The sequence below is a fragment of the Nothobranchius furzeri genome, chromosome 3 (assembly GCF_043380555.1).
Source record: "Nothobranchius furzeri strain GRZ-AD chromosome 3, NfurGRZ-RIMD1, whole genome shotgun sequence".
Classification (NCBI taxonomy): domain Eukaryota; kingdom Metazoa; phylum Chordata; class Actinopteri; order Cyprinodontiformes; family Nothobranchiidae; genus Nothobranchius; species Nothobranchius furzeri.
The window spans coordinates 66,080,928-66,108,488 of record NC_091743.1 but is presented as its reverse complement, the minus strand read 5'-3'; the positions used below and the strand labels follow the sequence as shown (position 1 = coordinate 66,108,488).

Below are 27,561 nucleotides of genomic sequence, written 5' to 3'. Positions count from 1 at the left end.
AAATAACCTTATATGTTATCTGTTGTCCTTGCCTGAATTCAAACCCGGCTCCTCTGAGTGAAAGTCATCACCTCTACCAGCTGAGCTATGACAGTAATTACTAAAAATTGAATCAGATTTTTTCTTCAGCTGCCCCCATTGTGCTCCGAGAGGAAACCAATGGGCCAATGAGGTAGAGGGTAAAGAGTGGAAAAAAACGTACCAATCAGAGGACAGAAAAGATAAGCCACAGGCCACGCCTCCAGAGTGCCAAAACTCCCTACAGCCGAGCGAGCAGAATCAGAAACCAAGCACGCAGAAAGGCTGCCGCGCGCGCAGTGAGGCTGCCACGCGCATGTTTTCCTCTGCCGTGTGCTCGTTGGCCAACGCGTGCACGCAAGTTTGTCACTTGTGCACATCCTTGTGCACAAGTTTATGGGGCAGCAGTAGCTCAACAGGTTGAGCGGGTTGTAATTGGAAGGTTGCAGGTTTGATCTCGACTCCGGACAGAGAATTCTGCTGTTGTGTCCTTGGGCAAGACACTTAACCCACCTTGCCTGCTGGTGGTGGTCGGAGGGACCGGTGGCGCCTGTGCTCGGCAGCCTCGCCTCTGTCAGTGTGCCCCAGGGCAGCTGTGGCTACATCGTAGCTCATCCCCACCAGTGTGTGAATGTGTGTGTGAATGGATGAATGATACACTGTAGTGTAAAGTGCTTTGGAGTCCTTACTCTGAGAGGCACTATACAAGTGCGGGTCATTTATCATTTGCTCCCTCTCAGTGTACAAATGACATCTCTCCATGTATATTTTCACTCGAGAGGTTCTAACTTCCACGCGCGAGTCCCGTTTTTACGCGCAATGTGGACCCGTGCACGCATATTCCGCGCCCACGGGTTTTGGCACCCATCTGACGCCATACATCACTGATGCCTCCAGTGTGGACCCGAGGTAATACTCTGACAGAGGGGTGACTTACTCTTTATTAATATGGAAGAGGCGGAACTTTCAACATATACAGCAACCAGCCACTAGGGGGATCTACATCTCATTGAGAATAAGTTGTGTTTACAATCACCTGATTTGCAAATGTATCCAATGCATTAAAAAAATACTGTAAATTTGCCACAAAGCTGAACTGGCATCTGTGTGCCTTAGGTCATTTATAAGTAGTTTGACTGTACCATGTCTGTAATGCGGCGCAAACGTGTCCTTTTCACAAAAGAAGACACGTAATCTGCATTCACAAGTCACTAAGCATGATGACACAAATGCCACAAAATTCCGGCATCACCATGCCTCCACAGCCCTTTAGTACACAGTGTATCATGCCGATTGACTCCCCCCCCCCCCCTCTCTCTCTCTCTCTCTCTCTCTCTCTCTCTCTCTCTCTCACAAAAACACACACGATGCATAGACAAGGAAGTTTTATTTAATTTCCTGCTGTCATATCTTTGTGTGTACAAATTGTATTCTCATACATCTTTTCAATAACCCATGATGCATTGCATCCATACCTTTGTAGCTCAAAACAGCTTTTACAAAAAAGGATATACAATATATACTTATATTTATATATATATATATATAATATACATGTTTTTCTTTATGCATTTAGATGTGTTTTAATAGGTCATAGAAGCTTTAAAAAACACACACAGCCAAGGGGAAAGAAATATCAGGAAAGGTTTGAAAAAAAAAAGTCATTAGCAAACATAAGATAGCCAAGTTTATCAAAGTCATCAACGCTGGCCATCGTTACACTTAACATGAAGCCCTTCGAACACAGTTTGCATATATGCCACAATTACAGTCATGTAAATCCAGAGTGATTGCCTTCTTTTACTGTACTACGGAGCTGCAAGAAACAATAAGCTCCAGGTGGAGCTAAACACTACAAAAAAGGAAGGGAGGGAAGGATGGTTGATGGAATAATTTAGTTTTTTTGTCTAAATATTCAAAATAATGCAACACATCCTGGTGTACTTTACTTATTTTGTATGGCAACATTTTATTAATTAGAGGAGTTTTAGCCTAGTAACATTCTGAGAAATAAACCTTCTGCTTAATCATGGTAAAATACAGCCTATCCAACTTTGAGCATGGCTTGCATCTTTTTTTCCAAATGTAGAGAGCATCCTCAGCAGATTTGCAGACGTTATTTAAGGTGGCAATAAAACAGGATATAAACCAGCATAGTACAGGAGAAAATGCCACTCAGAAAGAGACGTGACTGTCATAGTTGATGCAAAATGATAAGTTCACTGTGCTGTGTTGTATTTTAACAACATGACTTCTGGTGTTCATCACTTCACATTATATAGCTCAAAATTACATCTTTTTTTTTTTTTTGCTTTTTGCTTTTTTTCAATACAACACAGTAAGAATAATCTTGTGTTTATAATAATTGATCATCATCATTCATGTAAACATATTTAACCAGGTCATGCAAACAGTAGACCAAAACGTTTTCCACTAGAGGTGCACGGCACAGAGCAGGCGGAGCGCCCAGACTGAGATCCCTCCGGCTCACCCCGAGCCGGACCCAAGCTGAACAACAGACCCACAGCTTGCCTGCATTCCCTTCTCAGAATGAGAGAGGAATGGTGTGTGTGTGTGTGTGTGTGTGTGTGTGTGTGTGTGTGTGTGTGTGTGTGTGTGTGTGTGTGTGTGTGTGTGTGTGTGTGTGTGTGTGTGTGTGTGTGTGTGTGTGTGTGTGTGTAACGGTTAAAAAAGCCAACCCTTGTAGCAGGATGAGGACTTCTGGGAATCTCAGTCTGAGCCTCTGATAACAGAACAGCCATAAAACAAACAAAACAAAAAAGTCTCCTTTTGATATTCGTACATTTCAGTGTTATTCGTATTTTTTCTGTTTGTTTTTTTGAAATCCCTGACAGGAAGCATGCAGACACTTCAGGTCAAATCCACCGATCATGAACCCAGTCTGAGCCAGAACAGAGAGTCCAAAACTCGCCAAGAATCACCTTCCACCTTCAAATGTACCTTTTTCTCAAAGCTTTTCAATAAAAAGATGAATAACTAAAAAAACTTTAAAGAAAAAAGGCTGATTAGACGTATACATGAGTTGGATGCAGGAGGAGGAAGTTATTTAAAAACAGTTTGAGAAATACATGAAAATGTCCATCTGGCTTTTCTGTTTCTTATTTCAAACACAAAGTTAAGTACTTACAATAAGCCATGTAGAAATGTTCCTAATAATCATTTAACAACATATTTTAGTTTCTTTGTCAAACATCTTCCTAATTTTTGGCCCCAAGAATAACCAGAAGACATCACAATTGGAGTTAAATGGTACTCAACTGGACTTAATTTGGCTGGATGGACTTTAAATATGCATGAATGGTTTTGAAGTGAGAGATTGTGATTCAGCATGAAGCACTGTTACTGTGTCTTATGATGTACATGGTGTGCAAGCGACCACGTTTTCCAGGAGAGATGTTGAGACAGACATGAGACATATTACTCAGGTACATTAGCCTTTAGGCCATTCCAATACTTCTCAAGGGATTTTTGAAAAACTGTTTATTTTTGTGTGTGTGTTTTCACACCTGTCCACACAGAAAATACACATTTTTGGTAAACCTGTGAGATATGGAACCTTTCATAAACAATGACATGGCAGCCTACTTTACACAAGCTTATTTGACTTGATGCACTTTCATGAAAACAATAAAGGAGCTATTCTATCCTGTTTTTCTACAGCTTGTTCCTGTTTTTACAACTCATTGACTGTTTGTGAAGTAGATAATAGATAAGAAGATATTGCAAAATAAAGAAAAACATTGTGGTGACTCTTAAGCTAAGCTAAAAATCTTCTTCTGTAAATAAACCTGGGTGGGAGTGTGTCCACTACTTCCCCCCAGTAGTGTGGTGAGGGTGGTGCAGCATCTTTAACTTCTGTGTGGTTATTTTTAATTGCAGGAAACAGATTAGAAGGAATCAAGTTATAGTAATTACAGTAATTGCATCACTCGTTGCCAGTTTACCATTTTCACAGTGGCTAAAAATTACAGCAGCATTCTCAGTATTACCTATTTCTACAGAAGTATAATGTTGTTAGGAAAAGTGCAAGAACAAAATTAAAAGAGCAGTGTGTCATAATATCAAGAATATTTATCATCATTACAAAATAGTTTTTAGATCTTGCAAAAATCTCTGAAGGGCGTGGAACTCTTGTGTAATCAATACATTTGCAGTGGTTTCTAGATTTGAACATCTCACCTCTGATTGGCTAACAATATGACTCTACCACCGACTCTGTTTGCTCTGCATTGTTGGTGTTTTATCTTGACATATAACACAAGCCTGGAGGAGTTCTGTTGTGTGGTGGAGTTGCTAATGCTAACCGTTAGCTTCTTCTAGTCAACACGTTTTCTATTGTTTCCTGGATGCTAAACCAACAACAGCCTTCCCCGTCGTGGGTCAAGGTTGTTGACTCCATGATGCAGGGGTTAATTTGAGCTGGATCTTGCCTCAAGCGACAAACTTGTGCTATACGCAGGATTCAAATTACGGGTGAGCTAGGGAGCTCCTGGAAGCCCTCAGCTTACACACCCAGGGGGAGCCCAAAAACGATCCTGGTTCTACTGATATTACATTATCTATGTGGATTCTATGTGTTATCTATGTGTTCTGGGGCATTTGTTTTGCCTTTAGTGAACTTTGGTTTGACATCAGTATTTTCGTTCCGGGAACGTTTGATTTAAAAATTAAACACTGCATGAATGTTAAGTGACAGTGTAGAAGACTTTTCATATTCAGCCTGCAAGAAAAACTCTGAGTGATCGATTATAATCTGAAATATTTGTAAAAAAGTTTTTTTCAGTGATCCACACCTTTAATGGTAAAATGCCATTGACTGTAAATATAATGGTTGGTTCCCATCACCTCCATCTTGGCCATGTTACATCTTTTTACTCCTGGAAAATACATAAACTGAGCCGAGAGTGGGACTGTGGAGGCAGATGGTTGACACCCATTAAACTTGGTTCAGATGTAGCTACAAGCTAACTGAGATAACTACTGTCTCTGCAACCATCTGTAAAACATTCAATGTGAGGCAGAGGCTGAAGTCTTCTTTGGAGCAAGCAGGAGGGCAAGGCTAGTTTTGACAGCTTATTTGCTGCATGTCAGTTAAAAGGACACACCCGTAATGATTCAGAATTTCAAGCTTTAATTACATCCAAACAAATGAGTTACGAAAATAAATTATCACCTTAAGAGATCTCATGACTGTAAACTTGACCTAATAAATCTCAAGCGTTTTTTTTAACCAGGTTGTAAACATGTTTGTTTTCTGATGTGAAGTTGGCATTTTTCCATAGAAGTCAATGGGAATTTACTCCTTTCGGGAGCCTGCACCTAGTGGAAAAGGGGCAAACTGCAATTTGAAAGAGTTAGCAAGTGTAATTTGTTGAGTTAATATTCACCTATTTGTTAGAGGGGGTCTCCATTATTGTTGCGGTGCTGCGGCGACTGGAATTCTTAAAATATTAACTTCAAGAACTGGAATAGCTGTCTGGTTGAATCAGAGTAGAACACCACAACATAGAGTACATCGCCATTTTGCTGTTGCAATCTTTTTTTGCCATTACCAAGATCTCCATTGGGCAGTCGTCATCTGTTGCCATTTGTTAAAAGCTACTAAAGACTTATTTATACTCGACAGCTTTTAGTACTCCTAGTTGACTTGGTATTCCTGCTTTTCACAATTTCTTATGTCTGACTTTTAATGTATTGTTTTTTGTGTAAAACTATTTTTTAATTGACTGCTTTTATTTAGCTGTTTTTAAATGTCTGTGGTCAGCATGTTGGGCAACATTGTTGCATTTAAAGTGCTATACAAATAAATTTGATTTGAAGATATTTTGAACATGTTTTTAAGAGAAACTTTTATTTTTAAATCAGTTGTATACGTCATTACTACAAAGTCCCTCTTTAAAACAAGATATATGATATAATGAGAAACTTTTATAATAATGTATTTTCTGCATTTTCAACTCACATTCATGGAAATATGTATGTATGTATGTATGTATGTATGTATGTATGTATGTATGTATGTATGTATGTATAGGTGTGTATGGGCAATTATCTGGCAATACGATTTATATCACAATACAGGGGAGATGATACAATATATTGCGATACTTAAAGCTGGACAATATTGGCAATTTGTAAGATTGAATTGAGTTGGAGATCTCAGGCCAGACACTTCCTAAACACATACGGGCTCGTTGTTCAGTCAGAATAAAGACCGTTAAAACTGCTGCCACCTAGCAGTTGGAGTTGGAATTGCACCACATAATAGAAATAAAGTAAATTTTTGCAGGTAAATTCTCAATAAAAATAATTGACACGATGCTTTTAAATATTAATTCAGTAACATAACAAAACATCATACTAGTTCAGTGTACCGCTATTTTCTTACATCCCTAGCACTGTATGTAGCAAAACTAAATAACACTACAAGAATTCTCTGCCTAAATAGGTGCAACATGATTAACGGTAAATAACTGAATCAATGACCGTCCAACAAGTTTTATTTCTGAAACATAGGCTAATAAGAGTTTTAGACTGCTACTTTTAACTTCCTGTAGTGTTTAGCTGTGACACAATGCTAACACTAGCTTTGACGTAAACAACCACGTGAAGAATCTGTCTCTTTTTTCTTACTTTTATTTTTGTCCTCCTCATAACAGAGCCACAGTTAACAATTATCTGATGATATTTTTCGCAGCTGCGTGTTTGACATGATTGTTGATAGACCTGCTGTATCCTCTAGCCACCACAAGGGGGACATGCTTTGAATGCAACAAGACCAGTGTAGAGCATCTGGTTCAGAGGGACACATGGTAACTGTATTTAGAGGTAGATGTGACTCATAATAGGGTGACAATTACAATGGAGGAGACAACTTTCATCAAAACAGCCTCTGAAGCAACATTGTAATGCACTCACTAAAGGCCACGCTCAGCATTAGCTGCACAGCAAAAGACTGCATGTTTCATCAGTAGGAGGGTAACTGTACAGTGTTAAAATGAGAAAACCTTCTGCATGCTTGAAGCAGACTTGCATACAGCGTTGCATTAAAGTTTAAACGTGTCTCTTTAAAAAAGACACAGCGTGTATTTTAGAAGGGACCTGAAGGTTGCGGACTGATGGAAACTGCTTAGTAGCTACTCTGCATTCCTGGCCAGACTGGGCTGACGGGCTCTAGTTGCTGCAGGGATACATCATCACCATGACAACGGGAGGCTGTGCTCAGATGCGACTGGTTGGCCTGCAGCAGTAGGTGCAGCTCCTCAGGCTGTCCCGATCCGCGCTCCCCTCGTTGCTCCCGCGACGCCCGTCATCGTAGTTAGACACTGGATGATAAAGGAGAGTCTAGTTATTACTCAGTTAGGATCTTTTCTTTTCCGTTTGCAAGAGAAAGAACATGTGGATTAAAATGGGCTGTGTTCCTACGTCCATGGCTGTTGGCCCCACGACCTTACTCTGGATAAGAGGAAGAAAATGGATGGATGGATGGATGGATGGATGGATGGATGAAAACAGGAAAAAAGTCATAGAAGTGCAATAAAATTATTTGGAAATACATTTTTGAAAGCTAAAGCTCTCAATGAGAAGAATCTTTAGAATGACATCAGAGTCTTGTTTGACTCTTTTTATAGTTTACTTCACTTTAAAGTTTGTTTATGTTTTTGCACAGAGCTGTTTTAGTAAAACCTAATTAGACTTTAAAAAAGGAAAGATAAATAACTTGAAAATATGACAGAGCTTACAGTATCAGCCTTTGCCTCGTGTGCAAATAAACAACTCAGACACCTTTAGAGGTTGTTCTTGTATCATGGTTTGCCATCAGGCAAGGCTGAGTCATATCCTGTCATCTGTCAAACATGGTGTTACAGTGAGGCGGCCAAAATATCTGCAGTCAAATGTTTAACATAATCTTGATAATCAGACTCTTACTTTGTCCCAGTTAAACTTTAGATTGTGCAGAAATGTTGGCAAAGCCAGCAGTAATTCCTGAACAATGTTTTAATCATGCAAATTTAACAAGACAATCCCAGTTTAAAACATATTTTTAAATTAAAGACACAAATTAAAATATGCCAGTGGAAAATGTGGTTGCTCTAATAAATCCCCAAACACAGTCAACAGATACATTTGGTGTTGTCTTACAGCTCTCCTCCTCCTCATTCCCTAGTTCATCCTCCTCTTCTTCCACCTCCTCCTCTGGGAGCAGATGTCCATGGCAGGGACTGGTGGGAGTGATCTGACTGGGTCCCTCGAGACTCGTGCCCAGCTGCAACCTCCGCATGTGTCGCACCACGGCTGTCGCATTAAACGCTTGCTGAAGCACAGGATTACAGAAGCGGAAAATTCAAAACAAGAACTTTATTCTGTACAAATCCAGTTAAGGTTTTACTCACATACAACCTATAATTATATATCTCCTTCACTCATGTTTTCAATACATTTACTGTGGTCTCTAAATGTGAGTCATTCTCTGTGGAGAAAAAAAGGATTTAGCTGGTGTCACCTAGGGTGACAGACAAATTCCCAAGTGGAAAAATAAAAGTTGGGACAGTGAAAACTGGAAAAGATTTTTAAACAGCTGACAAAGTCCTATTAAATAGGATCCAATATCAATATTGATCTCAGATCTAGCTGAGTAAGTTGGCCATCCGAGTAAAGACGGGCTGGTAACAGCTTGGGTACAGCGCTGAGCTTCGCCCAGTCTTGCGTTTCCCCGGGGGGTTTGGTAAATTCATGACAGTGTTTTTGGCAAAGCAGTGTGAGGCCTGTTGTTGACATCTTGAGTTTTGAAAAGTAAACTGCAGTATTTGTGATTTTTCCAGCTGAAGGCTGTTGAGTTATCTGTCTGACAAAAGGAAATCCTGGCTCTGGGTGTGTGTGTGTGTGTGTGTGTGTGTGTGTGTGTGTGTGTGTGTGTGTGTGTGTGTGTGTGTGTGTGTGTGTGTGTGTGTGTGTGTGTGTGTGTGTGTGTGTGTGTGTGTGACTGAGTGCACTGGTCCAGTTGTGATACTGTGCAAAGTGTGTGTTTGCTAATAAAATTTTTAAAAAGTGATATTATAGTCAGATTCATAAAATTCACTGTAGTGCCAAATTTTAATGTTTTAAATTTACGCAAAAGGGGTTCCCCATCACTCGTTAAAATCAAATACTCTAATCCAGTTCTCCTGATCAGTCTTTGAACAAAAACCAAACATTAAAAAGGGTTTAAACGGGGCTAATGCTCGCCCTTGGAAGTCGCAAAGCCATTTGGTCTTGAGTTGTTGGGACATCGGCCATGGGAACATTGATTACATCCAATGGATTTCAATGGATGCTGGACTCAATGGCTGATGGCAAGAGATGAGGTGATAGCTGATGTAGAGTCAATTATTCCCTGGGTAATAATAAATAAGAATGTGAAATGGATCAACTGTCTTTATTTCAATCAGCAAAGAATCCTAAATTACACGACGAATGCTCTCGGCCGTCTCGGTGAACAGCAATATTTTTTTCTTTTAAACTTCCTAAGTAAAGTTTATTTATATTAACAGTCTTTAAAAACAGTTTAAAATGAACAACAGCTTCACTAATGTTCTCTATAATGAGCGGCAAAATTCAGAGTAAAAACCTCACAGATGGTGTGAACCACCAGAAGATACATTCAATTATTTATGACACACACACACACACTGAGCTGTAGCACATAGGTTGTGTTAAAACAGGACAAAGATTACACTGAATGATGAAACTATGCAGCAGTAAATAATGCTGACTCATCAACAGGACCTTCATACTGAATAATGAATCAAATCTTATGTTTACCTTCAATTTATGAACAAACCTAACGACATAGGAAGTGTCTGGTATGTTGTAGAATGAAAAATTGAAAAATGTGCACGTTCAGAAATTTGAAAAGAAGCAATCCAACACAAGATCACCCACAAACAGCTTTTTATCAATGAATCTTGAGGTGAAAAGGAAGAAATGTGAGGTGTTGGTGATCCAGGAGTTAAAGGGAATTATTCTACTTTATAATGAAAAGAGTTGGTGATCCAGGAGTTAAAGGGGAAATATTCTACTTTATAACAAAAAGAGAAAGAAAGAAAACAATCTTTTATGTAGCACCTCTAGATAAAAATCACAAGGCGCTTCACAAGAACAAGAAAATCAAACGTAGAAAAGAAAAGCGTACTTTACTTCCAAGATGAGTATTTCAGCAGGTTGATGACTGACCTTCCATTTACTTTTGGCAAAATTCTTCTTAATTTGTGCACTGACAGACTCGTGGATGTTCTTGTTGAGAGCCGTGTCTCCACATATCCTGGAAACCAAGAAGAGTTCAAGGACCACAAACATCTGAGACAATTTTTCAAAGATTTTGATGTTTAACATTATTTCAGTGTCCATAGAAACGTCCACTGAAGCAGCTATCTTTGTTAAGCTGCTTAAACCAAAAAACTTGAAGATTTTTTTCTTTTTACCACATGATACAAAATAACTTAAATTGCATCCCAACAACCCAAATGTTTGGCATCCTACAGTGACAATTTTTCAGCATGAATAAATAAATAAATGAGAGATAAAACAGAAATTAATTATTAGGCTCTCCTACCATGGATGTTGGAGGGCCTGCTCACATGTATATCGCTTCAAAGGCTCTTTTTCCATCATGTGACAGATGAAGTCTTTGGCTGCCATTGAAAGTGAAGTTCATGTCACATAATAGTAATAACTGATGCTTATCATCGATGTACTTTGTGTTGCGCGCGTGCATGCGAGTGTGTGTGTGTGTGTGTGTGTGTGTGTGTGTGTGTGTGTGTGTGTGTGTGTGTGTGTGTGTGTGTGTGTGTGTGTGTGTGTGTGTGTGTGTGTGTGTGTGTGTGTGTGTGTGTGTGTGTGTGTGTGTGTGAGCACCTGAATCTGAGATGTCATCCCAGTACGGCGAGTCAAACTCATACTCTGCCTTCAAAATCTGCTCAAATAGCTTGGCATCATTTTCATCATAAAATGGGGGATAGCCACATAACCTAAAGGAGAAATATTGTAACATGTTCATATTTTGTGCCCATCGGCAGAAATAGCAAACAATAATGTGACAAGCACCCTTGCTAAACCGTTTTATTTGCAGTAAAAACATTTTTCAAATATTGCTTGAAAGGCTTTTCACAGCAGCAAAAAAGGAAGCAAAGCCAGAGCAGTGTGACAAACAGAATGTTCTATCCTGTTTGCACTTAAGAATTTATTTTTATGATTTATTTTTGGAGTCTGGATGTGTTCTTGTTGGGAAACATTTAGGTGAGGACCTGTTGTCTGTGAACACAGCCTGTCCTTTGTTGGCTGGCAGAGCCAGCAAAGGGGAGAGATTGATTGAGAGGAAGTTCACAAAAAGTTCTGGAGGTTTTAACCTGTTTTTTGGTGAGGTCTTCCCAGATTGTTGATGGTGCTGAGCTGCTGTGCCTTAGACGTTAAGAACTACCTTGTTTTTAACCATGAAAACAGCACATAATACAGGCTAGCTTACTAAATAGTTATACAGTTATTCAGGTTCATCACGTTGTTGAATAATGGCAGAAAAGGTTCCAATAAGACTTCAAAAGCATAAATGATAATGATAAATGACCCGCACTTGTATAGCGCCTCTCAGAGTAAGGACTCCAAAGCGCTTTACACTACAGTGTATCATTCATCCATTCACACACACATTCACACACTGGTGGGGATGAGCTACGATGCAGCCACAGCTGCCCTGGGGCACACTGACAGAGGCGAGGCTGCCGAGCACAGGCGCCACCGGTCCCTCCGACCACCACCAGCAGGCAATGTGGATTAAGTGTCTTGCCCAGGGACACAACAGCAAAATTCTCTGTCTGGAGCCGGGATCGAACCTGTAACCTTCCGATAACTGGACAACCCGCTCAACCTGTTGAGCTACTGCTGCCCCTAAAACTGAACCCTTGGAAACAACTATTGTGCTTTCCTGTATTCTGGAGAGATAGGAGGATTGACCTTTGCTTAGGTTTTTGCAAAATGTGGTTTGATTGAACGGCAATGAAAACATCTCGTACTGCACTTCCAATCAAAGAAATGATTTATTTTAAACTAGTTATGAAAAGTCAATGGAGGCCAACTTACAGAATGTAAGAAATCACTCCTATGGACCAACAATCTACTGCTTTACTGTATGGTTTCTGAGCGAGCACCTCGGGAGCTGTGAACACAAAGCACAATGCACATTAACACATGAAACAGAGTGGAGGTAAGAGTAAATTGAAGTAGTCTTGACCTTCTAGTAAAGCCATGTGACCTGGCAGGTTGCTTTAAACAGCAAGAGAGCTCTTCTGAAACACTTGCAATTGACTCAGGAGAGGATGAAAGAGCCTCTCACAGCACAGAGAATAAAGAGGAGGTATCAGCTGTGATGGCTCTCATAATAAGGACAAAAGAGGATGAGGAGAAATAGATCCTTACCCACGTAACCAGGTGTGCCACAGGCTGTAGACATAACGCTACCCGCTCCCTCAATCTTTGATAGACCAAAGTCACTGATCATGATCTTTGAGTCTTCGTCCATGCTGTAATACAACAAATTCTCTGGCTGCAAAAGCAAAAATCAGAGGAGGATCAGAGAGGGTTGTAATCAGGAAGCACAGTCAAAGAGCAAGCTGTTATTTCTGTCTTCTCTGGATGGAGATACCTTCAAGTCTCTGTGGACGATCCCCATATCGTGGAGATATTTGACAGCGTCTAAGATCTGATGGATGAGCTGACTGGCGTCTCTCTCCGTGTAGAAACCTTTCTCTACGATCCTGTCGAAGAGCTCACCTCCAGAAACTCTGTCATTTAAAAATTATTCATCAAAAAAGGAAAAGATTCATGCCATTTAGGTTTTGCTCATCAGTAAAATGTTAAACAAATGAGCAACATCCTAAATGTGTACCAGATATAGATAATTTCATCTGCATTGTTAATCAACGTTTGCATCCATTAGATGAGACAATTCTTCCAATCTACCTATCTGGGCTTCAATGGAGCTGCAGATGCCCAATTTTATTTCCAGTGACATTCAACAAAGTAACTTAGTGCCCTTGGAGCTTGGAAATGAGGAAAGGCACTTAGATTTAAGTCGGAGAGACAAAAATAAGGGATGTCAATAAAAAAAAATCATAATGATGTCACCCTGATTCACAGATACCACCAAGTTCTTGCTCTTCCTGCTGCTTAAAGACACACACACACACACACACACACACACACACACACACACACACACACACTTCTACACTCTCAACCAGTGTGGTGGGAGGATTATTTCTTATAAGTAAGAAGCAGAGAGAACGAGTTTAAACTTTGCATATTAACTGATCCTCAAATATTAAGAGAAGAGAACCCGTAACGTTATATCCAAATCGTTTAAAGCGGGTCAACCAATAGCAGAGCTCATTCTAATTCCTAAAAATGTTAACTTAAAAAAACCCTAAAACAAAAAAATTCTAAAATATTTATGGAGGTTTGAAGAAAAGTTAACTCATATATACCTTACATTATATTGCAAGCATTATTGCTCAAAATAAGACTATTTTTTAAAAGTAGCATACATAGAGAGAGATACATAGATGTATATATATATATATATATATATATATATATATATATGTATATATATATATATATGTGTGTGTGTGTGTGTGTGTGTGTGTGTGTGTGTGTGTGTGTGTGTGTGTGTGTGTGTGAAGGAATGCAGACAAATGCTGTGAAACCTGCTCCACCCCTGCCTGTGGAATTGTGGCCTACCTGGCAAGGACACAAAAACTTAAGGGGTCATTTGTGCTCTTCGCACCCTGGATCTCCCTCCCACCTCTGAACAACGGGGATCGGTCATGCACACTGAGTCTGCAGCGGCTCTCTCTGCAGCACTCTGCCTCTCGAAGACTCATGTCTGTGAACTGTCTGAAGTCTTGTGCTTATGTGTTGAGGTGTTTTTCATAGCAAAGCTACCCCCTGTAGGGGGTAACTCTCGTATACCTTTTTCCCCCTCCCCATACTTTCTTCATGTTACCCATTTTCACTTCTGCATATGGGAGAAGCAAAATGCCCATTGTTCAACCTGATTCTGTTAGGTTGTGTCTTGTTCTTGTTAGTGTACGTCAAATCTTGGACGGGTTGTTTTGAAACTGTAATTGTGTTGCACTGGGATGCTGGTACAATAATACATATATATATACATATATATACATATATATATATATAAATATATATATATATATATATATATATATATATATATATATATATATATATATATATATATATATATATATATGTGCTTATGCATATATATACATATATATATGTACATATATATACATATATATATATATATATATATATATATATATATATATAAATAATGTATATATGAAGAAGTTTATTTGTATAGCATTTTTCACAGATTTAAATCGCAAAGTGCTTCACAGACAAAAACAAACAATGAAACTTATACAATGAATAACATTATTACTTAATGAATAGAGATTTAATGTCAGGGGGTTTTATCCTTTCCTGAATAATTGACTCTTTCTAATCCGTTTTAAAACTTTATCTCTTCCTTCTCTTTTCGTCTTCAACCAAACGAAAGAAGAAGAGGAACTCACAGCTGCATGATGAGATATAGATGGGATGTACTCTCAAAGATGTCCTCCAGCGAAACAATGTTGGAGTGTTTGATTCTGAGGAAGAAACATGACAGGAATCAGTTTCTGCAGAACCACATCTCTCAGTGCTATGTTAGCCTAATGACAAATTATTCTGTACACAAATGCCCTAAAATAAACCAAGACGTGTGTGCAGCTGGAACCATCACAGAAGACAAAACTTTGGGCCTCAACAGGATAAAAAAGCTACAACAGATGCTGGTCTCATCTCACTCATAAAACTATTTGATATGAAAAGAGTGTCCAACAGACGGATGAGCATCACTCTTGGCACTCGAGTCAAACTGAGAACATATGAGCCGGTGCAAACACCACAGCAGCAGAGAAAAGCCACTGTGACTTTCTGCAAAACCAGAGAATCCCTCTCTTTCTTTTAACTTTCTGACGCTCCACTCTATTTACTTTACTGCTGCTTTTAATATTTTTCCAAACTCCACCTATTCCATGCCTCTTGTCTTCTATCACACACCCCTGTCTGCCCTCCCCTCCCCACATCTCCACCCCTCTGTGTCTCTTTCTCTTTCTTCAGCACACTGCTGCGGGGAACTCCACACCATTTCCACCTCTGAGTGCTGTTGCCCCAGCAACAGGAACACTAAAAATAGGTCCATCTTCTTTACTCCTGACATTTCCGGTGCACAATCCTACTGTTTCTACTGACACCATGCATTTAGTCATCTTGGGTTGACCCCCATAACTGCATCGTTGGAAGACACCGCATGAGACAGTTCTTCCTTGGCGATGCGGGGATGTCAGCTGATGCATGCACGGTCCACACCTGTGTAGGACAGCAATCTCATTTTCAATGTTGTTTTCTTTGCCTTCCAGCGCCTTCTTTGGGATGCACTTGATGGCCACTAGCCTCTGGGTTCTCTTCTCCTCTGCTAGAACCACCTCAGAAAATGCACCCCTGAAACATTAAAAAAGCATTCAAATTAAAAGGGACACATCATTTTGCGTAATTTGTTTGTGCACAGATTCATGTCAATATGTGACATGAAACTGTTTTTGCTACATCTCCAGGCCTTCTGATGCACTGCATAAAAAAGCCTTTGGTTTTTGTGGCACGTGTGTGTGTGAGAAAGTTGTGTTTGCATGAATAATTCAGAATGGGGACATCGCTAAGTGGTTTCTAAAGGACTGAGGAAAGACTCGAGAGCTGAAGCATCTATTGGAAAAGCAGCTGCCTTTTAAAAAATAGGCTATTTTTAATCCATTCAATAATAGATAGAGTAAATGTGGAGTAGCTGTTTCTGAGGGAGACCAGACTGCATTATGGGTTATGGTTTGGTAATGATGAGAGGGAGAATTGTGAGTATTTATTTACACAGTCTGCCCACAGGAGTGTGGGAGGAGGCCTGAATGCATGAACATTGTAAGTCACCACGGGGAGCTTTTACACGTGTGTGAACACAACCCTCTGAAGAAAACAGATCATCAACTATGTTCAAGAAATTGTTGACAAAAACTCAAACAGCATTTGCCAAATGGGATCAATTAAATTAGCCGATTTCTGTGTAGTTGCTAAGGCCAAACCCTTGCTTAGAATAAGTAAGAAAACCATTTTCACACCCATCTCTTGTTTCCTTTTAAATACTTCCTAAAATTATCCCACAGCAAAATCACATTCATCTGTGGCTCCTATCGACCTCTAAAAGCATTCTAATGTGTTTACATCTTCAGCGTTTATAGCACGCCTCCTTCAGAGGGTCGAGGACGCTAAAACCTCATCAGATAAACTTTTTAGAGCTGTGAGGAGTATTTGTGTGGTGATTACTTTATACTGTGAGAATATCCAATCTGTTTTGTTGAAAAACTATGTGTACATGTGCAAGATTAATCACTGTTCTTATATGTTTAAAATCCAAACACTTTAAACTCTGTTGCTCGAAATAACTTCGAACACACTAAGCTAACTGGGGCAGCAGCAGCTCAACAGGTTGAGCGGGTTGTCCAGTAATCGGAAGGTTGCAGGTTCGATCCCGGCTCCGGACAGAGATTTCTGCTGTTGTGTCCTTGGGCAAGACAATTAACCCAACTTGCCTGCTGGTGGTGGTCGGAGGGACTGGTGGCGCCTGTGCTCGGCAGCTTCGCCTCTGTCAGTGAGCCCCAGGGCAGCTGTGGCTACATCGTAGCTCATCACCATCAGTGTGTGAATGAGTGTGTGAATGGATGAATGATACACTGTAGTGTAAAGCGCTTTGGAGTCTTTACTCTGAGAGGCGCTATACAAGTGCAGGTCATTTATCATTTATCATATAATTTGGTTCCTGACTGAATGAATCTGCTTCAGTGCTCAGAAATCTGCAACACAGTCTCAATGTCACTTCAGGAATTTTAACAAACATCTAAAAATACTTAAGCTAAATTATGTTTCCAATCTTATTTCCACCAGTACCCACAGGCATCCTGGTTCTTTCAAATCTCTGTAATGTCCCACAGCCATATACACCTAACAAAAATATAAACGCAACACCTTTGTATGTGCTCCGATTTTTCATGAGATGGATTTAAAGATCCAAAATTCATTCCAGATACACAATATTACCATTTCTCTCAAACATTGTTCACAAATCAGTCTAAATGTGTGATAGTGAGCACTTTTGCTTTGCTGAGATAATCCATTCCACCTCACAGGTGTGCCACATCAAGATGCTGATCTAACATCATGAGTAGTGCACAGGTGTACCTTATACTGCCCACAATAAAAGGCCACCCTGGAATGTGCAGTTTTGTCTCACAGCAAAATGCCACAGATGCCACAAGCATTGAGGGAGCATGCAACTGGCATGCAGACAGCATGAATGTCAACCAGATCTGTTGCTCGTGCATTGAATGTTCATTTCTCCACCATAAGCTGTCTCCAAAGGCGTTTCAGAGAATATGGCAGTACATCCAACTGACGTCATAACTGCAGACAACGTGTAACCACACCAGCCCAGGACCTCCACATCCAGCAGGTTCACCTCCAAGATCGTCTGAGACCAGCCACTCAGACAGCTGTTGAAACAATTGGTTTGCATAACCAAACAATTTCTGCACAACTGTCAGAAACCGTCTCAGGGAAGCTCAACTGCATGCTCATCATCCTCATCGGGGTCTTGAAGTGACTCCAGCTCGTCGCCATAACAGACTTGAGTGGGCAAATGCTCACATTTGATGGCGTCTGGCACGTTGGAGAGGTGTTCTCTTCACGGATGAATCTCGGTTTACGTTGTTCAGGGCATTTGGCGGACGGCGTGTGTGGAGTCGTGTGGGCGAGCGCTTTGCTGATGTCAATGTTGTGGATCGAGTGGCCCATGGTGGTGGTGGGGTTATGGTAAGGGCAGGCATTATGGACGAATAACACAGGTGCATTTTATTGGTGGGATTTTGAATGCACAGAGATACCGTGATGAGATCCTGAGGCCCATTGTTGTGCCGTACATCCATGAACATCACCTCATGTTTCAGCAAGATAATGCACGGCCCCATAGCAAGGATCTGTACACAATTCTTGGAAGCTGAAAATGTCTCAGTTCTTGCATGGCCAGCATACTCACCGACCATGTCACCTGTTGAGCATGTTTGGGATGTGCTTGACCAGCATATACTGTATGACAGCGTGTACCAGTTCCCACTGATATCCAACAACTTCACACGGCCATTGAAGAGGAGTGGACCAACATTCCACAGGCTACAACTGACAATCTGATAAACCCGATGCGAAGAAGATGTGTTGCACTGCATGAGGCAAATGGTGGTCACACCAGATACTGACCGGTTCTGAGTCCCCAGACCCCCAATAAAGCAAAAAACTGCACATTCCAGGGTGGCGTTTTATTGTTGTCAGTATAAGGTACACCTGTGCACTACTCATGTCAGATCAGCATCTTGATGTGGCACGCCTGTGAGGTGGGATGGCGACGGTGGCACAGGAGTTAAGTGCTCGCCTCGTAATCAGAAGGTTGCAGTTTCGAGCCCCGCTTAGTCTGTCACTGTTGTTGTGTCCTTGGGCAAGACACTTAACCCACGTTGCCTGCTGGTGGCGGTCGGAGGGACCGGTGGCGCCAGTGCTCGGCAGCCTCGCCTCTGTCAGTGCGCCCCAGGGTACCTGTGGCTAAATTGTAGCTCGTCCCCACCAGTGTGTGAATGTGTGTGTGAATGGGTGAATGACTGAGTGTGTTGTAAAGCACCTTGAGGGGTTCCAAGATTCTAGAAGGCGTTATATCAAATACAGGCCATTTACCATTATCTCAGCAAAGCACAGGTGCTCACTATCACACATTTAGACTGATTTGTGAACAATGTTTGAGAGAAATGGTGATACTGTGTATCTGGAATGAATTTTAGATCTTTAAGTCCATCTCATGAAAAATCGGAGCAAAAACAAAAGTGTTGCGTTTATGTTAAGTGTATATAGATAGATAGATAGATAGATAGATAGATAGATAGATAGATAGATAGATAGATAGATAGATAGATTGATTGATTTCCACATTGTATATATAGCATATATGTTTCCGTGTGTGTGTGATTATGTTTATGTTTATTTATTTAGCAGACGCTTTTATCCAAAGCGACTTACAATTTATAACCTATAGGGCATGTTATGATCTGTGGGGGAAACCGGAGTACCCGAAGGAAACCTACGCATGCATGGGGATAACACGCAACTCCACGCAGAAAGGCCACAGCCAAGTTTCGAACCTGCAACCTTCGTGCTGCGAGCCAACAGTGCTAACCACTGCCCCACCATGTAGCACGTGTGTGTGTGTGTGTGTGTGTGTGTGTGTGTGTGTGTGTGTGTGTGTGTGTCATGTGTGTATGTGTGCAATTGTTGCATGTGTGTGTGTGTGTGTGTGTGTGCATGAATATGTTTGTGTGTGTGCGTGTTTGTGTGTGTGTGCATATGTGTGTATGTTTTGCATGTGTGCGTGTGTGTGTGTGTGTGTGTGTGTCTGTTTGCATGTGCTGCATGTGTGTGTGTGTGTGTGTGTGTGTGTGTGTGTGTGTGTGTGTGTGTGTGTGTGTGTGTGTGTGTGTGTGTGAACAGCTGCCTATTTGAACAAATATTGATTCTCACGTTCCTCGCATCACACTGGGTGTCTTGTGGTGTGTGTAAGTGATCACCAGGCTGCTGCTCTACTGTTTCTGTGTCTTCAAACCTTCACCAAACATTTACTCATCATACACAATCCTATTAAACAGACACACATTGTGTGAAGATGCACATCTTTGCATCAATAATTACAAGAAAATTACAATTTTCTTAATTTGAGCTCTATTTACCCATCTCCTAGGATCTAAGTGATTAACAGTATCAGGGCTATTTATAATCAGTCCAACAGGGAGGGAGAGAATTAGTATTCACAAGCATGAAATAGCTGCCATGTAATCCCAGAAGCAATTGTCCACATCAGGATGTCTAACTGTGACTAAAAGGTGGACACATTCACTGGTGTTACCCTTTCATTGGTTTGTTAACTGCAGTTGAAAGCTTTGATGTTTGATGTTTTTGTCATTCTGGGACTTAAAGGGAAGAAGAAACTGGAGATAAATCTTTTTAGAAGAAATCTATAGAAAGATAATTTGCTTGACTATAGTGGAGGGATGAAAAAAGTCCCAGTCTAAAACATTTCCCTTTTTAGTCTGATTTATTTTAGTGTCCATTTGTGAATGTGTAGGCTGGTAAGAGAATAAGACCAGATCCATATTGACAGAGTAATCAGATCCAAACCAATCTCCAGATCCAATAACCATTGTATTACTGTGTCCTCTATCTGCTCCGCCACAGTCCTGAGTAGATAAAAGCTCTTAACTTCTCCACAGATAAAACCAATGAGCAGACAGTGTTCAGAGCAGTGTAGTCACAGATAATAATGTTCTTTAATATCCAACTCAACACACATGACGAGTCACATCCTTGTCTTTTAAAATGTTTTTCAAACATTTTATTTTATTTATTTATTTCAGACAAAATATGTTCTCTCTACTTTAGGCCACTTTTTTTTTCGTTTTCATTGTGGAATTTTAAAGAAGAAATATTATTTAAAACTCTACTTTTGCATTCTTCGGCTGCCCAGTGGGTCTCTACTGCCTCTGTTGACACTTCAAATGTGAAAAAACCATCGGTCCATTTTCTGTCAGTGTTTGGATTTTGGAATTATGTGCCAAAAACAAGTCGTTTCAGAAAGTCCCCATTTGTGATGTCACAAACAAGGAAATTAGCAAAGAACCATCTTTTACATGCAGGAGAAAGCTGCTGCTGGAGGAGCAGTGGTTCTAATTCAAGCCCCATTCCAGATATGGAAGCTTCTCAGCTTATAGGAGCCCAAGCAGGGGGTGGGTGGGTGTGGCAAGCTCCAGTATGTTTTCCTAAAGTGACAGCCCTAAAATGGCTCATTCAGGAAGGTACTGAAAATGTCAAACATAAAACAGCTGAGATCACTTCATGGGAGAGGATTTAGTGCAAAGGATTTCATAAACCTGTTTTGTTTCGACCATAGGCCTATTATTTCTTAATACTTTTTGTCTACTTTAACCCTCTCAGGCTCAAAATAAGTTTGGATAAAAGGACAAACAACTAAGTCCTTCAGGAGTACTTCTGAGTTAAAAAATGCTCATGAAATACATATGTGGAGTAACCAGGTAGGTAGGTTTTAACATTTTAAATCTGCAATGCCTGTCTCCAGAGGGTTACATTTTAACAAGACATTTCAATAGGACTTAGAACCTGGGATCCAACCTTATCAAATAAACGTTTTGGCTACACACTTGACAAAAATAAAATGTATTTGAATCACCTAAGCCTACAACTACTCAAGTTTAAGAATTAAATGAAAAAATATATATATATATACTAAAAAAAAATAATAATAACATTTTTATCACTTCCTATTCCATACCTTTTTAGTGTCTGGTCCAAGATCTGTATAATCCTATCAGACCAATCACAGAAATCTTCAGTTTCAGCATTTTATGTGAAATTTTAAATTATTACAAAACATACCTGCTATTCAAGAGACTTCTTGTAATAATGTGCATTTTGCTGGGTTATTTGAAAAAGTTGTAATAACTCTTAGTGTGTGTGTGTGTGTGTGTGTGTGTGTGTGTGTGTGTGTGTGTGTGTGTGTGTGTGTGTGTGTGTGTGTGTGTGTGTGTGTGTGTGTGTGCGTGTGTGTGTGTGTGTGTGTGTGTGTGTGTGCGTGTGTGCGCGCGTGTGTGTGTGTGTGTGTGTGTGTGTGCGTGCGCACATGCGTGCATGTGTGCATTTGTCCGTGGCTTTAGCAAAATATCTCAGGAAATCCTTGAAGGCAGAGTATTATCACTGGATGAACATCTACAGCTGACAAACGAGTTAACTTTCAATGGCTAATCAACAGTAAAGATGGCGACTGCTCTGCTCCTGCCCCAAGTGAAGGAGTTTAAGTATCTCGGGGTCTTGTTCATGAGTGAGGAAAGGATGGAGTGCAAGATTGGTAGGTGAATTGGTGCAGCGTCTGCAGTGATGTGGGCGTTGTACCGATCTGTCGTGGTGAAGAGAGAGCTGACCATCCCTGCTCAGCTCTTGATTTACCGGTTGATCTACGTTCCCATCCTCATCTATAGTAACAAGCTTTGGGTAGTGACCAAAAGAATGAGATCACAGATACAAGCGGCCGAAATGAGGTTTCTCCGCTAGAGATAGGCTGAGAAGCTCGGTCATCCGGGAGGGGCTCAGAGTAGACCCGCTGCTCCTCCACATCAAGAGGAGCCAGTTGAGGTGGCTCAGGTATCTGGTTAGGATACCTCCTTGGCACCTTGCTGCTGAGGTTTTCCAGGCATGTCCAACTGGGAGAAGGCCCAAAGAAAGACCCAGGACACACTGGAGGGACTATGTTTCATGTCAGGCTAGGGAACGTTTTGGGATTCCCTGGAGGAGCTGGCCCAAGTGGCTGAGGAGAGGAAGGTCTGGGCCTCTCGACTTAGGCTACTGCCCCTGCAGCCCAAACCTGGATAATCGAAGGAAAATGGACGGAGGATGGATAGACTGATGGGATACTGCTCCACCAATTTTACATAACAATGGTTTTGCATTAATCAAAAATGAAAAATCTTCAATAAAAACTGTCTAGAGCACAATATCATTGTAGAATTGAGGGATTTCTTTCCCATCTGAGAGCCCAAATATGAGTACAGTGTGTCCTAAAGTGGATTGCAAATAGAGGTAGAACTGCAGAGGATTAGCCGGATCTGAATATAATATTTCAACACAAATCAATTACCGGTAACTTCACACACTGAATTCCTGGATAAAGCTCCTCTAATCTTTTCTCTGAGCATAAGGCGCTTTCCATCAACACATTCATTCTGCCTTCTTCCCGGTCCAACAAGAGCAACAGAAGCAAAAAATTATATATTTGTGTGGATTTGTCCTCCATTTTCCACAGCAGAATTCTGGAATACTGACAATTTTTCAGGGTTTTATGTTTTGAGCATTTAGCTGCCTGTACACAGTTATATTTACTGTTTGTTGTGGTCAAGAAGATGCACAACAATATTGCATATTTTAGAATCTCCACAAAAACCCCCTCTCATCCGTCCACTGCCGCTTGATCTTGCTGGACTTTTTGCAGACAGCAATGTCTGATGTCCCCTTCGGGGGAAGCAGGTGTGTTCCCAAAATGAGAGGGAACATTCCCTGCACATTTGGCACCCTCGTCTCATCACAGGTGGACACGTGCAGGAGGTCACCCATCCTCGACCATCTGAGCTCAGGCCTGCCTCATCCCCAGTCACGGGTGCTGTTAGAGTAAGTGGAGCTAACACTTAAGGTAGTCCTCCGGCCAGGAAGAGGAGGCTCGCGGACCGGGTCCAACCTATTGAGTGCCACTGGATCAGGATAATGACTGGGCTGTTTACAAAATGCTTTTTCCCAATTGTTTAATTCTGGGAAATTTTGCTAGCCTAGAAGTCTAGACAGACCGTAGCAGAAGCAAAATGATTTTGCTCCATATGCCTGTCTAGCCATGCTCCATAGGAACCTCAGTAGGTCTATCATTGGCCCAAACCATCTTGTGTTATAATCTTCATTATCACTCTATGGGTTTGGAGGGTCAATAACAGCGGTCTATTGGTTTGGTGGACCAATCACAGCAGTCTATTGGTTTAGTGGGCCAATCACAGCGGTCTACGAGTTTGAATGGCCAATCACGGTGCTCTATGGTTTTGGAGGGCCAATCACAGCAGTCTATTGGTTTGGGGGTGGGATGTTACTGCAACTGCAACAAACAAAATTGCGACAGCTTGTTTGGAATGGTTTTGGCATCAAGTTTGGACAATTTGGACTTGGGCTCAAGACTCTTGAGTCAAGAGAAAATAGTTTCTTAAGTACTTTATTTAAAAAAATTATGTATTTGCATATTTTCCTACAGTGTATGTAGCACTTTCTTTGTTTTCCAATGGTATGTGTAAACATTGTGAAAGACAACCGATTCTGCACCAGGACTGAGATCTGCCTATGGATCAGGGCCACTTCACCAAGTTATGTCAATTGGTTCCACTAAACCTAAATGTAGCGAGTTTTATACCTTGTTATATTTTGTTATGTTATATGTAAATGTATATTACTCTTTACATGTAAGCATGATTTAGCAGAACCATTTCACATTACTTGGTGGAGTGAAATCAGCATTTTCTAGGCGTTGTAGGCATAGGTGGATACAGCTGAGTCCTGGAACCAGATGCTATTACTCAATGCACCAATTGACATATAAAACTGTGGTGATCAGAAGGACCCAGGTGGGATCTGGAGGGTGCATTTGACCAACATCACACAGCTTTAGTCAGTAAACAGAACTCAAATGTTTTGCTACTTACGTTCCAAGCACTTCTTTGAAGTCATAATGTTCTTTGATATCTGTTGTCTTCTTCTTCCATCCATTTCCGTCCTCTCCAAGAGGCATCCTACAGCGCTGTTCGGTTCGCCCCACTAAAACTGTAAAACAAGTGTGTGACATTTTAAACAGCCACGTGTGTCACAAAATGTGTCAAACTCACTTCAAACAGGAAAGTTTCTAATATTTGTCACCTCAATTGTGCAGTCCATATCACTGTAAACCCTGAAAAGTTCAGTCTACTTAAAAAAACCAAGGTAACCCGTTGCCTTAAATTTTTTAAGTAATGAAGAATTAGTTGAATTGATGCAGCTGAGTATGTTCAATGTACTTAAGGCCTTAATGGGATTAAATTAAAGATTTAAGTTGAATATACAAATAACAAAAGTTACATTAACTTAAGATAATTAGTTTAACCAATGCCCCACCATCCTTTTAGTTAACTCAACTTGTCAAGTACAATGTAAACCCCAATAAGTTCAGTCTACTTAAAAAACCAAGGTAACCCGTTGCCTTAAATTTTTTAAGTAATGAAGAATTAGTTGAATTGATGCAGCTGAGTATGTTGAATGTACTTAAGGCCTTAATGGGATTAAATTTAAGATTTAAGTTGAATATACAAATAACAAAAGTTACATTAACGTAAGATACTTAGTTTAACCAATGCCCCACCATCCTTTTAGTTAACTCAACTTGTCAAGAAAGCCAATTACCTATCAAACTACATTGTGTATTCTAACTCAACAAACTTAACTTTTATAATGCATAAAAATCAAAATATAATATTCAATCCAAAGAGCCAAATAAATACATACACAATATTTTATTAAACATTTAAATCTCAAATAACACATTTGTCCATGGAATGACAACAGAATAAAGAACTGAAGGGTAAAAAAAACCTCCAATTTTTTTTTTTTTTACACAAAGAGCCCACACTCTCCCCTCTATGGTAGAGGATTAGGCACACTGAAGAAAAATAAAAAGTATTCTGACTTTAATCTCAGAATTCAGACTTTTTTTTATTCTGAGATGAAAGTTTAAAAAAGACAGAATTCTGAGAAAAAAGTCAGAATACTTTTTATTTTATACAATGGCCCTAATCCTCTTCCGTACCCCTCCACCTCCTCTCAACCCCCCTTCCTCTTAACATTCATTAATAGATGAACATTTAATGAACTCTAAATTTAAAAAGGGCATGTATGGGCGTGATAAAGTAAAACTATATAAAAAAATAATAATAATTTTATTTTTTAACACAAAGCCCATACTCTCCCCTCTATGGAAGAGGATTAGGGACACCAAAGAAAAATAAAAAGTATTCTGACTTTAATCTCAGAATTCAGTTTTTTTTAATTCCGAGATGAAAGTAAAAAAAAGTCAGAATTATGACTTTTTTCCTCCGTTAAAGTCAGAAGTTTGAGAAAAAAGTCAGAATACTTTTTATTTTTCTTCAATGGCCCTCTTCTGTACCCCTCCACCTCCTCTCAACCCCCTTCCTCTTAACATTCAGGAATGCATGAACATGAACCAAAAGTTTCTCTAAACTTAATTAATAAAAAAAAGGCATGTATGGGCGTGATACAGGGGACTGAATCTGCAAATGTGCAACTGAACTGGCCTTTAAAATAATAACATGCTATAATTTTGTTGCATTTTCTAAGATTATTCTTAAATTATTGATACGCAAATATTTATTACACAGAAATTGTTTCCCTGTGAATTCTCTTTTGAAAATCTTCTTATACATCTAAATAAATTAGACAGGAAGTGTAAAATATAAAGGAAACCATGAAAAACTAAAATGCTATTGAATAAATTAGGCTAAAAATAGTTCCAGTTTTTGTGACTCCCACCAAAAGTCACAGAGAGAGAGAGAGAGAGAGAGAGAGAGAGAGAGAGAGAGAGAGAGAGAGAGAGAGAGAGAGAGAGAGAGAGAGATCTGCTGACAACCAGTTTGCATTAATAAAAAACAGCCAATGACAGCTTTAAAGTAAAAAAGGACCAATAGTGGAGCACCAAAGGGTAGCATCATACCGCAAAACCAAACGCATGGTCAGTGGAGGCAGAAACAGGCTGGAGGACCTGAGCTATATTTAACATCTGAAGCTTCCAACAGCCAGCCTGCCCTAGAGGAAATGGGATTAAATAAATAAAAACACAAACAGAAATTCCAAGAGCTCTCATCAACTGGATTCCTGTGTTTGACAGCCTGCTCTGCATTAAGGCAGCAGGGCGTGAGTTTGTATGGAAATCAAACACGGTGCTGCTGTGGTCTAAAACTCCTAACGAGGCTGTCTTTTTCCTGCTGTTGGTCATGAAACGCTCCTGTTTAGTAGAGCGAACGGTGCGGGCTCCCGCTCAAGGGTATGGCAGGCAAATGTATGCAACATCTTTCGGTTCCACCAGCAAGGAGGATGCGGTTTCTGCTCGAGCTGAAAGCGCACCGGTTTGTTTGTTTGTTATGATATCAGAAGATGCTCGAATCAAAAGTGTAACTGAAAAGGAACGTACCTAAATGGCGATCTGAAGCTGTGCGCTGCTCTGCTTTCCTCTGGGAGAGATGCTTGTGCGCAGCGCTGGATGCGCTCAGACTTCTCCTGACGTCAAGAAAACCAGACGTCTACGGACGTAGTGTACCAGAAAACCTCTAACTGCTTTCTAAACAACGTGATCTGCGGTTTATTTTCTCTCCCCCTCCTTGAGTTGAGTCCCGTTCTAATGGGAGGGTGCGTTATTTCTTCTTCTTGGACATCTGCTTGTTTTCTCTCGCTTTCCTTCTGTAATCCTCAAGCTGTTGCAGTGTGTGTTCAGGTTATGCGGACAGTTTTTTAGGCTGCTTTCAAAACAGGCACATGTCACCATGAATAATGCACCAAAAGGCAGGAACAGCCTGTAAAGAGCAGACGGGTTTTTGTACAGAACATAACCATATGTCATTGATAAAATGAATTAAAACTTTAAGAATTTGCCAC

General features: G+C 40.3%; 1 protein-coding gene across 1 annotated transcript; it reads right to left on the bottom strand.

The window, feature by feature from the left end:
• Positions 1 to 1,388: 1,388 nt before the first annotated feature.
• camk1a (calcium/calmodulin-dependent protein kinase Ia) lies at positions 1,389 to 27,561 on the bottom strand. The gene is made up of 12 exons (XM_015958889.3): positions 27,101 to 27,561; positions 24,570 to 24,687; positions 15,508 to 15,639; positions 14,670 to 14,744; positions 12,713 to 12,851; positions 12,487 to 12,613; positions 12,151 to 12,226; positions 10,933 to 11,045; positions 10,631 to 10,709; positions 10,252 to 10,339; positions 8,182 to 8,353; positions 1,389 to 7,364 (listed from the first exon to the last, which is right to left on the bottom strand). The coding sequence occupies exons 2-12, from the start codon at positions 24,653 to 24,655 to the stop codon at positions 7,261 to 7,263; spliced, it is 1,191 nt and encodes a 396-aa protein (XP_015814375.1). The 5' UTR covers positions 24,656 to 24,687; positions 27,101 to 27,561; the 3' UTR covers positions 1,389 to 7,260.

Bases quoted from the DNA above. Each gene is read 5' to 3' on its own strand.
- camk1a (XM_015958889.3), bottom strand. From the start codon at position 24,655: ATGCCTCTTGGAGAGGACGGAAATGGATGGAAGAAGAAGACAACAGAT. The intron at 14,745-15,507 runs GTGTGGACCGTG...TTTCTTCCTCAG, and splicing joins GAGATTGCTGTCCTACACAG to AATCAAACACTCCAACATTG. The intron at 8,354-10,251 runs GTCAGTCATCAA...CCTGTGCTTCAG, and splicing joins TTGCCAAAAGTAAATGGAAG to CAAGCGTTTAATGCGACAGC.